Source organism: Leopardus geoffroyi, chromosome B4, assembly GCF_018350155.1.
Source record: "Leopardus geoffroyi isolate Oge1 chromosome B4, O.geoffroyi_Oge1_pat1.0, whole genome shotgun sequence".
NCBI classification, from domain to species: Eukaryota; Metazoa; Chordata; class Mammalia; order Carnivora; family Felidae; genus Leopardus; species Leopardus geoffroyi.
This window is the reverse complement of record NC_059341.1, coordinates 84,636,058-84,649,073: the sequence shown is the minus strand read 5'-3', so window position 1 is coordinate 84,649,073 and position 13,016 is coordinate 84,636,058. Positions and strand designations below refer to the sequence as shown.

Below are 13,016 nucleotides of genomic sequence, written 5' to 3'. Positions count from 1 at the left end.
AAGACAAATAGAGCCATGTGGTACTGATTTTAGTAATGAGGCCAGCCCAGCATGTATACCACTGCAGAGAGCCTTCAAAGCACGCTACAGACATCAACAAAATGAACCACATTTTCCAGACAACTACAAGTTTGAGTCAACAATTCCCCAGGAATCCATGTGGCAGAAGTAATGTAACTGGGGAAGTTCCAGGATAGAAGCACAGTCTAAAGCAGAACAAGAGTCCCAGGTCACAGAAGCAGTAGGATAAACGGAGTCAGACATTTTAGGGATAACGCTGGGGGGAGCAGCAGCATGACTACACCTGCCTGTCCCCGCAGACACTGTCGGTCACCTCAATAAAGCCCACCTGTTGTTTTCTACAACTTCCCACAAGTAAGGACAGAAAAGCTAAAGTCAGCATTATGCAAACAAGGAAAAGATTCTACTCTCATTATTATGTAATTTTATTTAATAACTTTACCCTTTGAGTATATCGCTTCATTATAAATGCAAATGAAAAACAAATTCTGGGTTTGAAGACGCTCAGGAAACAACTCTTCATAACGATGTCCGGAGCTAAGAAAAAGCATTTCCTCCTGGGCCAAGTCTCTGGAACCTATTCAGCTTCTGCTGCCTCTTCACCTTCTCCACATTCAAACCGCACAAAGTCTACTACAGACACCCCTTGAGGCTGCACGTACTGTCCCAATGTGATGGAGGGATCCAGCAAGTATGGCTGAGACAACATCTTGGTTTCCGCCTCTCCCCCAGGCTCATCATCCAAAGAGCCGACAGAGAGAGGGGCCATGCCCACCACATGCTGCCCGAGGCGGCGGCCAAGGTCTTCGAGGTTTGCTCTCCGCTCAGATGTCTCGCAGATGACCAGGGCCCCGTACTTCCCCAGCACCAGGTTGTGGGGCGAGGGGCTGTGCATTGCTCCGTGGACATAAGAGCCAACATAGAACCCAGCTGGCACCTTCACCCATGCAGCTCGTTTAAGGGTCATGTTTTCTCCCAGTTTCCCTATAAGAAAGCAAAAGCAGATAACACACTTCCAGGAGATAATGACTGTGGTCATACCAAAATATGCATAGAGATGGTCAAGTCTGGAAGACAGTCCTCTGCACGCATACTGTGGAAATGCTTTAAGATGGAAAGATACCATCTGCAGCTGAAAGAGGAAAAGGTGTGTAGGCGGGTGGGGGTGGGAGAAATAGAGAACACCTTTATGGAGCACCAACTATGTGCCACCCTGGGATTTAAAAACACAGGCTAGGGTGTCACACAGTTCTGCCTCTTACCGGCTATCTGACCTTAGGTAACCCACTTAAGGACATAACCCCATTTACTAATTTATCAAGCCTTGGTTTCCTCCTCTGTAAGATGGAGAGGACACTGCTTAAGATAACCGGAAAGCAAGGTTCTTAGGAGAAATACACAAAGTAACATATGTAAAAGCACATAACTACAGTATCTAGTACGCAGTGACACTCAAATGCGGGCTATTGTTACTACCTTAAACTTAGGCTTAGAGACCTCAAGCTACCCGCCCAAGGTCACACAGCAGAGCTGGAAGTAAAACCCACATCTCAGTCCAAAGCAAGTAAGAGTTTTCTTCCTCTCCAAATTACCATCCCTTCCGAAAATCACCGTTAACTGACACAGACAACTCTTCGTCACCGTCCACTGTATCAGGAAAAAGTCCACAACTCTAAAAGCCCCAGAAAATCCAAAACCCCAAGTCATCAGATAGTTTCAACTTCCTCCCATCAGAAACAAAAAGGCAACATATTCAGAGTTGTTTTTAAGAACCAAAAATGGGGCATCCGGATTGTTCAGTTGATTAAGCATCCAACTCCTGGTTTCAGCTCAGGTCATGGTTTCACAGTTCGTGAGTTTGAGCCCCACGTCAGGCTCTGCGCTGGCAGCACGGAGCCTGCTTGGGATTCTCTTTCTCCCTCTCTCTTTCTGCCCCTCCCCCACCCCCATCTCTCTCAAAATAAAAAAAGAACTTTTAAAAAACTTATTAACAAACAAAAAAAACAAACAAACATGATTCCAGTTTTCCCTGTCTCTAACAGAAATTCAAATAAGCTAAAAGGTAGGAAGGAGCAGAAGACCCCAAAAGGGATCTGGGTATATATCCCTGCATTAGCCATAGTTCTATCTAAGAGTCTTCAAGGGGGGAGTATCCAGAAATCAATCTTAAAACTACTTAAAACTACTCAAAGCATCTCAGAGCGCCTGGGTGGCTCGGTTGGTTATGTGTCCAACTTCGGCTCAGGTCATGATCTCATGGTTGTGAGTTCGAGCCCCACATCTGTGCTGACAGCTCAGAGCCTGGAGCCTGCTTCAGATTCTGTGTCTCCCTCTCTCTGTCCCAGCCCTGCTCATGCTCTCTCTCAAAAATAAACATTAAAAAAAAAAAAAAAAAAAAAAAAAAAAAAAAACCTACTCAAAGCATCCAAACAACAGTTAATTCTCAGAAATTGACATGGCTGAAACACCCAGTTCTTCCAGAATTTCTTAATAAGTCTCATTCACAGCTGTCTGCCTGGTTTCTCATCTGTGACTCACTGAATTATACATACTTCAAGATAACCTGATAAAAACAGAATTGATGCCTTGACTGGAAACGTCGGATGAGTAGTAAATTCCCAGCAAGCTCAACCCCATCCCTACTTCCCTGCTTCCATCAAGGACATGTAGAAAGAAAGCAAAATCCCCACCCGTTCTGGCACAATGACCCAGATGTGGTGCTTGCAGCCAGTGGGTTCTGAGAGAACGTACCTTCACAAATTCAGGATCAGATTGTTCTAAAAAAGAGATGAAATTCCTACACACGACACCCCAAAAATATTCCTGGATCCCTCCATAAAGAAGGTGAGATGACTTCTGATGTACTGTTTCTCCCACAGTGTAGAGAGTAGTAGTCAACTGGAAGGTGCCAAAGGCCATCCCTGCCTGAAGACATGCTTATTAGTTTGGTCAGTAAAGTGAGGCCTGCAGTGCCGAAAATGATTGTGATTAGCAGCAAATAGCCAAAAAACTAAAATTTTTGCATACAAAGCTAAATTCTTTTAAAGGAATTTAAAAATTCTGACCACACTGGGACCCCGAGGTAACAAATGGCTGGAGCTTGGTAATGGTCTCGTTCAGCAGAGCGTGAGCTTTTCAGGGAGCCTACAGCTCACTAATATCTACCACACAACACGACCCACTTCCCACATTCATAGTATCTGACCCATGTAGGCACATGAGTTTGTGATTCTTGATCTGGGTGTGGAGAATACCAAAGATACCATGAGATCCATTTCTCAACTTCCAGCTCCCACAATCCTTACAAATACTTACCAATTGCTAAGGCTAGCTGATCCTTGAGAGAGCCTTTGGTCTCAGGCCCAGCGGGAAGTTCAGAGAGCTCGGAGGAATTCAAGAAGCCCTTAGCGCATAAAGAAAATGAATGAATCAGTTCTGTCCTATTTGAATGATCAAGAGTCTAGGCAAAAATAGCGTATTTCTCAAAAAATGATTTAAGACAACTACATACAAATGAATGTTTTCAATAAGCCAAAGATGTAACAGTTCCATTTTTATAAATATTTTATTCTATCACCGCACCACCCCCAATTCCATCCCAATCCCATCCTCTGGCCTAACTTTTTAAATTGTAATTTCCTAGATACCAAGAACAGTATTTTCAAACAATCATAAAATGTTAAAGCTCAAAGACTGGTTGAATAAACCACGGCACGGCCACATAGTGGAAAACCATGCTGCTGGGAGAAAGGAAAAAGGAAAGATCTGCAAAGGCTGCTATGGATTATTTCCAGGATACAGTATTAAGTGAAAAAAGCAATTTAAAAGAGCACATGTACAGTATACCACCATTTGTGTAAGAAAGTAGTATTTATATAAATATGCTGAGTTTTGCAAAAAAAGGTAAAGGAAAACCAAAAACCGATGAAACTGGTTATCTACAGGAGTGGACAAGAATATGGTACAAAGGAGAGAAAATAGCGAGAGATCTGTGTGTGTGCATTACAGTTTTAACTTTAGAATCTTGTGAATGTTTTACATATTTGAAAACAAAATTAGATTAAAGAGAATTCTGAGGTAAAACCGAAACTGACTAAACAGAAACATAAGACTGACTATATTTCAAACGAATAACGTAACTTCACAGAAAGGGGAAAAAAACTAATCCAAGTAACTTTCAGAATAGTCCTTTGACCACATAAGTGTAAAGACAAAAAAAAGAAGATGAAAGAAATCTTGAACTCCTTAATAGGTTTGTTATTTGCAGTGGTCAGGTATAGAAACTCTAAAGCAATTTAGTGTGTATTAAACAAGTAAACATAACTGAAGTTGCTAAGAGCCAAGTGTACTAACTGTGAGAGAAGAAAGATACAAATATAGAATGGGGGAAGGAAAGGAAGAACCCTGTGATGCAGGATTAGGATACACACGGACACACACAGACACACACACACACTCTCTCTCTCTCTCTCTCTCTTCCTGGATCTGTCTGCTGAAAGAGCATAGCAGCAATGACATCTCAGTCGAAATAAGCATATGTAATGACCAGATCTTGGTTTCTAAAAACTATTCCCCCATTAAAAAGGATCAGGACTCCTTGGAGAAGCGGCCAATTCCACGGGTGGGGCAAGGAAAGTATGACATAGGCCCAAAGTATCTTGTTATGCCACAAAGTAAGGACATATTCAGAAAATAATGAGCACATATTCAAACGGTCAGTACAGCCAGCTTGCACTGGCCAAATCCAGGGATAATTTGAGCATCAAACTAAATAACGGATCATATAATGAATTACGACATATTGTATAAAATAATCCATGCATTGATGCTAGTACTAAGTAAATCACTAAACATAGGGAGAAGTCTTTCTTACGGTAGAATGCCAACTGATAAAACTAATACATGTAAAAGAAGCTGTAAGAGTTAAAAATATAGGGGCGCCTGGGTGGCGCAGTCGGTTAAGCGTCCGACTTCAGCCAGGTCACGATCTCGCGGTCCGTGAGTTCGAGCCCCGCGTCGGGCTCTGGGCTGATGGCTCAGAGCCTGGAGCCTGTTTCCGATTCTGTGTCTCCCTCTCTCTCTGCCCCTCCCCCGTTCATGCTCTGTCTCTCTCTGTCCCAAAAATAAAAATAAAACGTTGAAAAAAAAAAAAAAAAAAGAGTTAAAAATATAACCATTATGCAACTATCATAGTAATAAATGACCCTGACATGGGGCGCATGGGCGGCTCAGTCAGTTAAATGTCTGACTTCTGCTCAGGTCATGATCTCACGGTTCGTGGGTTTGAGCCCCACGTCGGGCTCTGTGCTGACAGCTTGGAGCCTGGAGCCTGCTTCAGATTCTGCGTCTCCCTCTCTCTCTACCCCTCCCCCATTCACACTCTCTCTCAAAAAAAGATAAAATAAAAACATTAAAAAAATTTTTTTTTAATAAATTAAATAACTGACCCTGACAAGAGTCAGTGGATGCTAATACTTTCAGGTAAGTTTTTGGGGAACTGGACATTTACATAGTCTCAAAGAATCTCCCACACAGATTACTTGTTAATTACAAAGAGGAACAGAATAACTTTACATCCTAACCAAGAAGAGATCAAAATTAACATCAATAATGGGACCAACAGTCATTACATGCTTCCTGATATGATATTCTGAGAAAAATTCAGGATAACTTATTAAATATTCAGCCAAGGGGCACCTGGGTGGCTCAGTCGGTTAAGTGTCCGACTTGGGCTCAGGTTGTGATCTCAGAGTTTGTGAGTTCAAGCCCTGCATCGGGCTCTGTGCTGACAGCTCAGAGCCTGGAGCCTGCTTCGGATTCTGTGTCTCCCTCTCTCTCTGCCCCTTTCCCACTCACGTTCTGTGTCTCTCTCTCTCTCAAAAATAAGCATTTAATATTCATGCTAAAAATCTATACTCTATGAAGAAACATCAGACAAACCCAAACTGAAGATTATTCTGCAGTACTGTCCTAAACCCTTCAAAAATGTCAATGGGGGCACCAGGCTGGCTCAGTCAGAAGAGCATGCTAACTCTTGATCTTGGGGTTGTAAGTTCAAGACCCGCCATGGATGTGGAGATTATTTAAAAACAGAATCTTTTAAGAAAAAAAGGTCGGGGCGCCTGGGTGGCGTAGTCGGTTAAGCGTCCGACTTCAGCCAGGTCACGATCTCGCGGTCCGTGAGTTCGAGCCCCACGTCGGGCTCTGGGCTGATGGCTCAGAGCCTGGAGCCTGTTTCCGATTCTGTGTCTCCCTCTCTCTCTGCCCCTCCCCCGTTCATGCTCTGTCTCTCTCTGTCCCAAAAATAAATAAACGTTGAAAAAAAAAATTTAAAAAAAAAAAAGAAAAAAAGGTCAATGTAATGAAAGACAAAGAAAGGCTGAGGAACAAAGAAAGGAGACTAAACAGACATACAACTAATTGCAATACACTTAATTCCAACTGTACTGCACTGTTCTGGAACAGAAAAAAAATTGCTAGCTGGCAAAATATGAATGTTATCATATATTATGTAAATAAAAATATTGTATCAATGTTTAAATTCCTAAATGTGATTACTAAACTGTGGTTACATAGACAAATGTCATTTTCAGGAGACAATGTGTTCAAGGGGAAAAGGGTCTTGATGTCTGCAACATACTTGCAAAAAGTTTTGAAATATTGATGGGACTCCTGGCTGGCTCAGTCAGTTGAGCATACGACTCTTGATCTTGGGGTTGTGAGTTCGAGCCCCACATTCACTGTAGAGATTATTTAAAAATAAAATCTTAAAAATAAAATCAAATAAAATAGTCATAATACTAATAAGATGTATATAAAGAGTAATAAAGCAGGGTGCCTGGGTGGCTCAGTTGGTTGAGTGTCTGACTCTTGATTTTGGCTCAGGTCATGATCTCATGATTTGTGATTCTGCCCTGACAGCGTGGAGCCTGCTTGAGATTCTCTCTCTCCTCTCTCTCTGCTCCTCCCTTGTGCGTGCACTCTCTCTCACTCAAATAAATAAGCTTTAAAAAAAAAAAGTGATAAAGCAAATGAGTCAAAATGTTAATAAATGGTGAATCTACATAAAAATACAAGTAGCTTATTGTAAAACACTGGCAACTTTTCTGTAAGTCCGAATGTTTTTCAAAACTAAAGTTAAAAATGGGTTGTCTGGGTAGCTCAATCAGTTGAGCATCCCACTTTGGCTCTGGTCATGATCTCATGATGGTTCTTGAGTTTGAGCCCTGCATCAGGTTCTCTGCTGTCAGCTCAGAGCCCACTTCGGATCCTCTGTTCCCCTCTCTCTCTGCACCTTCCTCTGTTCACGCTCTCGCTCTCAAAAATAACATTAAAAAGGGGGGGGGGGGCACCTGGGTTGCTCAGTCAGTTAAGCATCCAACTCTTGGTTTCAGCTCAGGTCATGATCTCATGGTTTGTGAGCTTCAGGTTCTCTCTTTCCCTCTCTCCCTGCCCCTTCCCTGTGCACACTCTCTCTCCCTCTCAGAAATAAATACACTTTAAAAAAAATTAGAACTTGTAGCTCAAGTGGCTCATCTACTCAATACTCAATAATCACCACATGGTTTTCCATATAATGACTATTTAATGCCAGTAACAATTAACAGTTACTATGAGCTCTCAAGAGAAGGATAAATAGGAGGAAAAAGGTGGTACTAAACATAAAAAAACTATTTTGAGCAGTTGGTTTGTTTTTGCCTTAATAGTAAGGATGAACCAAAGGTAGACTGATATAATTCCATCCTGATCCTCTTTGGACAAGAATATGCCTATTCTCCTAAATTGTGCCTTCTCCAATACCTGTATTTAGAAATCCTCTCTAGGCCATTCCAGATTTCGGAATACAAAGCTTCCCCTGACTTGACAGACTCTGCCCCACTGGCATTCATTCATTCAACACAGATTTAATGAGCCCGAACCAAATGCTGGGCCCACTCCTCTTTCACCAGACACACAGTAGTGAAAAGACAAGTTCTCACATTCTGTTGGGAAAGGCAATATATAAATAAATAAAAACATAATATGTAAATATGTAACAAAAATTTTTAAATGAAGCAAAATAAGGGAATAGAGCAACAGGAGGAACAATACTCCTCTCCAAAGAGAGAACATTTAAGCAGGGACAGGAAGCAAGGAAGGGACCCATGAGAACGTCTGAAAAAAGAGAACAGCAAAGACCCAAAGAAAGGGGTGTGTGTGCAAACCCAGCATGTTGACAGTCCCCACAACTCACTTTACTGTATGTGGAGAGCTGATCCTTTAGGTTCTGACAATGCAACAGGGTGCCCAGGGCTACTTGCTGGACCAACTGCTGAAATTTTATATTTCTGGAAACAAAATCTGTCTCACAGTTTACCTGTGGGAACAAAGTTATATGGCTGTGTAAGCTGTTCACTGATGGTTTCCCAAAGTGCCTTAAGATTGCAGAGTAAACCAAGTTGCAGGCTCAACAAGACAGAAATAAATGACCCCAGAATTTAATTTTTTTCCTCTGACTTATTTCACCCAGCATAATACCCTCCAGTTCCATCCAGTTCCATTTCCATCTTGCAAATGACAAGATTTCATTCTTTTTCATTGTCGAGTAATATTCCATTTTGTGTATGTATGCGCGCGCGCGCACACACACACACACACACACACACACATCTTCTTTATCCATTCATCAGTCGATGGACATTTAATGACCCCAGAATTTTAAAGCTGCAGTTCCTCTCCTAGCTTGAAGTCAGAAACTGAATGAAGCGGTTCCTGCTCTGCCAGTGAATTAGCAATGACCCACACATTTAAAAGATGGTTCCATGGTGTCCCCAAAGGATTCATTACGAGTTCACTACTTGCCTGTGGCTGTAGGCCTTCATCACCTCATTCTCCAGCCTCCTCCAACACCAAACCACTTTGGCTGTCAGCGTGCTTATCTCCTTTTCTCACTCTATACTAATCCCCATCTAATTCTTTGCCAATTGAGGCCCCTAAACCTCCTCTAAAACAGCTACTTGGGCCGCCTGGTTGGCTCAGTCAGTTAAATGTCCAACTCTGGTTCAGGTCATGATCTCATAGCTCGTGAGTATGAGCCCCATATTGGGCTTTCTGTTGTCAGTACAGAGCCTGCTTCTGATCCTCTGTCTCCCTCTCTCTCTTCCCCTCCTCCACATGCTCTCTCTCTCAAAAATAAATGAACGTTAAAAAAAAAAAAAACAAACCCAGCTACTTGCTATCCATCAACTAATTAATATAAATTCCTGGCTTTAAAATCTGTTCCAGGAAACAATCCATGAAAAGGTGTAAGGCTACAGGAGACTCACATTCAGAAGCACAGGTTTGCCCCACTATCCAAAAGTAGTGTTCCTATAAAACCTTTCGTAAGCTAAAATGGCACAAGGCGGAAAAATCAATTACCATTCATTTATATGGAAATGGATGCACAAAATAAATGCACATAAAGCACAGATGCTCACAAAAATCAAAGCTGTGGTGGCTGGAAGCTGAGTATAGTTCATGGGGGAAGAAGTTTGGTGGGGCAACTCTCACTGCTACAGTATCCCCTGCCTCTTTAATGGCTCAGTGCAAATCCAACACTGAATGCTATTCTCACTTTTTGCCCTTTTTCATAAAAGTGAAAGTACTCTTTAGATTTCCTTTGGTTAACAAAAAACAAAAACAGGTACAAATATAGGTCTTTTGTAAAAGCAGGGTGTGTAACACAAGCTTTTGAAAACTGAGGGATATCTATAATATTCTTGACTGCTGGGCTTTTAATTGTCAACACACCTGTGCATTTCTACACTTATGTGAATTCACAGTAACTGTGGTCTCACCAGTTTATTTTCCTTTTAAGGTTACTTATTTGAGAGAGAGAGCGAAAGAGAGAGAGAGAGCACACACATGCATGTGGGGGAGGGGCAGTGAAAGAGGGAGAGAGAGAAAATCTCAAGCAGGCTCTGCTCCGTCAGTGTGGAGCCCGACTTGGGGCTCGAACCCACAAGATCATTGAGATCATGACCTGAGCTGAAATCGAGTCAGATGCTTAACCGACTGAGCCACCCAGGTGCCCCACAACAGTTTAATTCCAGCAACCTTTTAGATCTCTTCTTTAAGAATGCAAAGTATCTGGACTTCAAGCTGTATTACAAAGCTGTAATCATCAATACAGTATGGTACCGGCACAAAATCAGACACTTAGATCAATGGAACAGAATAGAGAACCCAGAAATGGACCCATAAACATATGGCAAGCTAATCTTTGACAAAGCAGGAAAGAATATCCAATGAAATAAAGAAAGTCTCTTCAGCAAATGGTGCTGGGAAAACTGGACAGCGACCTGCAGAAAAATGAACCTAGACCACTTTCTTACACCATACACAAAAATAAACTCAAAATGGATGAAAGACCTAAATGTAAAACAGGAAGCCATCAAAACCCTCAAGGAGAAAGCAGGCAAAAATCTCTTTGATCTTGGCCGCAGCATCTTTTTACTCAACACATCTCCAGAGGCAAGGGAAACAAAAGCAAAAATGAACTTCTGGGACATCATCGAAATAAAAAGCTTCTGCACAGCAAAGGAAACAATCAGCAAAACTAAAAGGCAACCGGCAGAATGGAAGAAGATATTTGCAAACAACATATCAGATAAAGGGTTAGTATCCAAAATCTATAAAGAACTTATCAAACTCAACACCTAAAAAACAAATAATCCAGTGAAGAAATGGGCAAAAGACATGAATAGGCACTTCTCCAAAGAAGACATCCAGATGGCCAACCGACACACGAAAAAATGCTCAACATCATCACTCATCATCAGGAAAATACAAATCAAAACCACACTGAGATACCATCTCACACCTGTCAGAATAGCTAACATTAAAAATTCAGGCAACAACACATGTTGGTGAGGATGCAGAGAAAGAGGATCTCTTTTGCATTGCTGGTGGGAATGAAACCTGGTGCAGCCACTCTGGAAAACAGTATGGAGGTTCCTTAAAAAACTAAAACTAGAACTACCCTACGACCCAGCAATTGCACTACTAGGTATTTATCCAAGGGATACAGGTATGCTGTTTCGAAGGGACACATGCACCCCCAAGTTTATAACAGCACTATCGACAATAGCCAAATGTCCATCGATGGAAAGAGCCCAAATGTCCATCGATGGATGAATGGATAAAGAAGATGTGGTATATATATATATATATATATATATATATATATATATATATGGAAGTATTACTCGGCAATCAAAAAGAACAAAATCTTGCCATCTGCAACTACGTGGATGGAACTAGAGGGTATTATGCTAAGCGAAATTAGCCACTCAGAGGAAGACAAATATCATATGACTTCACTCATACGAGGACTTTAAGACACAGAACAGATGAACACAAGGGAAGGGAAGCAAAAATAATATAAAAACAGGAAGAGGGACAAAACATAAGAGACTCTTAAATACAGAGAACAGAGGGTTACTAGAGGGGTCATGGAAGGGCGGATGGGCTATGTGGGCAAGGGGCATTAAGGAATCTACTCCTGAAATCACTGTTGCACTATATGCTAACTAACTTGGATGTAAATTAGAAAAACAATATAAAATAATAAAAAAAGAATGCAAAGTATCTACCACAAAGCTTCACACCCAAGAGGTAAGTGCTCCTGGTCTCTGGAATTCGGACAACTCACCTCTACTAATACAGTTGTGTTTCCTTCCTGAAGTAGCCCAATCAGACCTTCTTTAGTTTTTCTGCCATGGAGTTTGGCAGCTCTGCTCCAGCCTTCCTTCTGGGCCTGCTTGTGGAGCCAGCTCTCTGCCTATAAATTGAAAACAGGGCAGATGACGGAGTCACAGAATTTAGAACTGAAAGGGGCTCTACGGTATGTTCAGGTTCCCTGATTCTTTCTGCTTCTCTTCAACCCTATAATGGGAAACTAAAGTAGTCTATCATTTACTGGCAGCCTACCGACTGCCAAATACCAGCACCAGCACCTGGTGCTCTGGATAAATTTAATCTTCACAACAACCCTATGGAGCAGACAATAGCATTTTTATTATACAGACAAGAACAATGCAACTCTGAAAGACTAAGTAAGGTGTCCAAGATAACGGTTTAAGTCCTGGTGGGTCTGACTCCCAAAGCCCACACAAGCCCTGTCGGCTCCAAGCAGCAGGAAACAGCACAGCAGTCGTGCTTGGAATACGGATTGTTAACCGTGGGATCCTGAGCTCATTGCTTCTAGGGCCAAAACGCAGTAAAAGGGTGAGGTTGTCATTTTAAGCCAGAATCCTATCTAGAGCTGTGCCGTTACGGGTCACTGGGCAGCAGGTCTGATTTACTGGTCCCTGGCAGCACCCCTCTGAGACACTGAGGTCAGGCCCTACTACCCCGCCCCGCTCCCCTCGTCCCCCTCCCCCACACCTGTTTGAGATCCCCGCTACAAGCCTCCAGAGCTTTCTTGCAGTTCACAAAGGAGTAGCCTGTTTTTCGTCGCAGCTTCAGGAGAAGTTCCTTGCTGGAGGCCGAGGAAGCCAACCTGGGCCCAGTGTGAAATGTGTGCCTGGGCTGAGACGACTGAAGCTGAAGGGGCCCCGCCTGCAGGGGTGAGAAGAAAGGTATGAGAAGCAGGAAGCAGCCAGCAGCTCCGGGAGGCCGAAAGCACGTCAGCAGGGACGCCACCTTAGGAGAGACTGGGGCTCGGGGTGGGGGGTGGGGAAAGGCAGCCAACCGGGGACTGGACCGCGAAGAAACACTGAGGTCGGAAGAAGGATGGGACGGAGTCGAACGGGGGGACAGAGAAAGGGAAGGGTGCGTTCCAAGCGCACGGGAGATGTGCAAGGAGAGCGGGACGGTGCCGAGGCCAAGACCCCTCACCGGGCAGGTCCCGGCCCGCACGACCAGGCAGAGGCGCAACGACCGCAGCAGCGACATCTCTCTGGCCCCCGAGCACACTTCCGGCGGCCGGAGCAGCGGTGAGGCCACAGGCCTACGGCGTGGCGGCGGGGCCA

At 43.1% G+C, this 13,016-nt stretch overlaps 1 protein-coding gene across 2 annotated transcripts; it reads right to left on the bottom strand.

Annotated features, from left to right (window-relative positions):
- Nucleotides 1-428: 428 nt before the first annotated feature.
- Nucleotides 429-13,016, bottom strand: TSFM (Ts translation elongation factor, mitochondrial). Of its 2 annotated transcripts, XM_045464871.1 has the most exons (6): nt 12,883-13,016; nt 12,430-12,603; nt 11,696-11,824; nt 8,255-8,377; nt 3,337-3,424; nt 429-1,005 (listed from the first exon to the last, which is right to left on the bottom strand). In XM_045464871.1, exons 1-6 carry the CDS (start codon nt 12,937-12,939, stop codon nt 599-601), a joined length of 978 nt encoding a protein of 325 aa, XP_045320827.1. In that variant the 5' UTR covers nt 12,940-13,016; the 3' UTR covers nt 429-598. The 2 variants fall into 2 exon arrangements, with proteins under 2 accessions (XP_045320827.1, XP_045320828.1); XM_045464872.1 differs by lacking the exon at nt 8,255-8,377.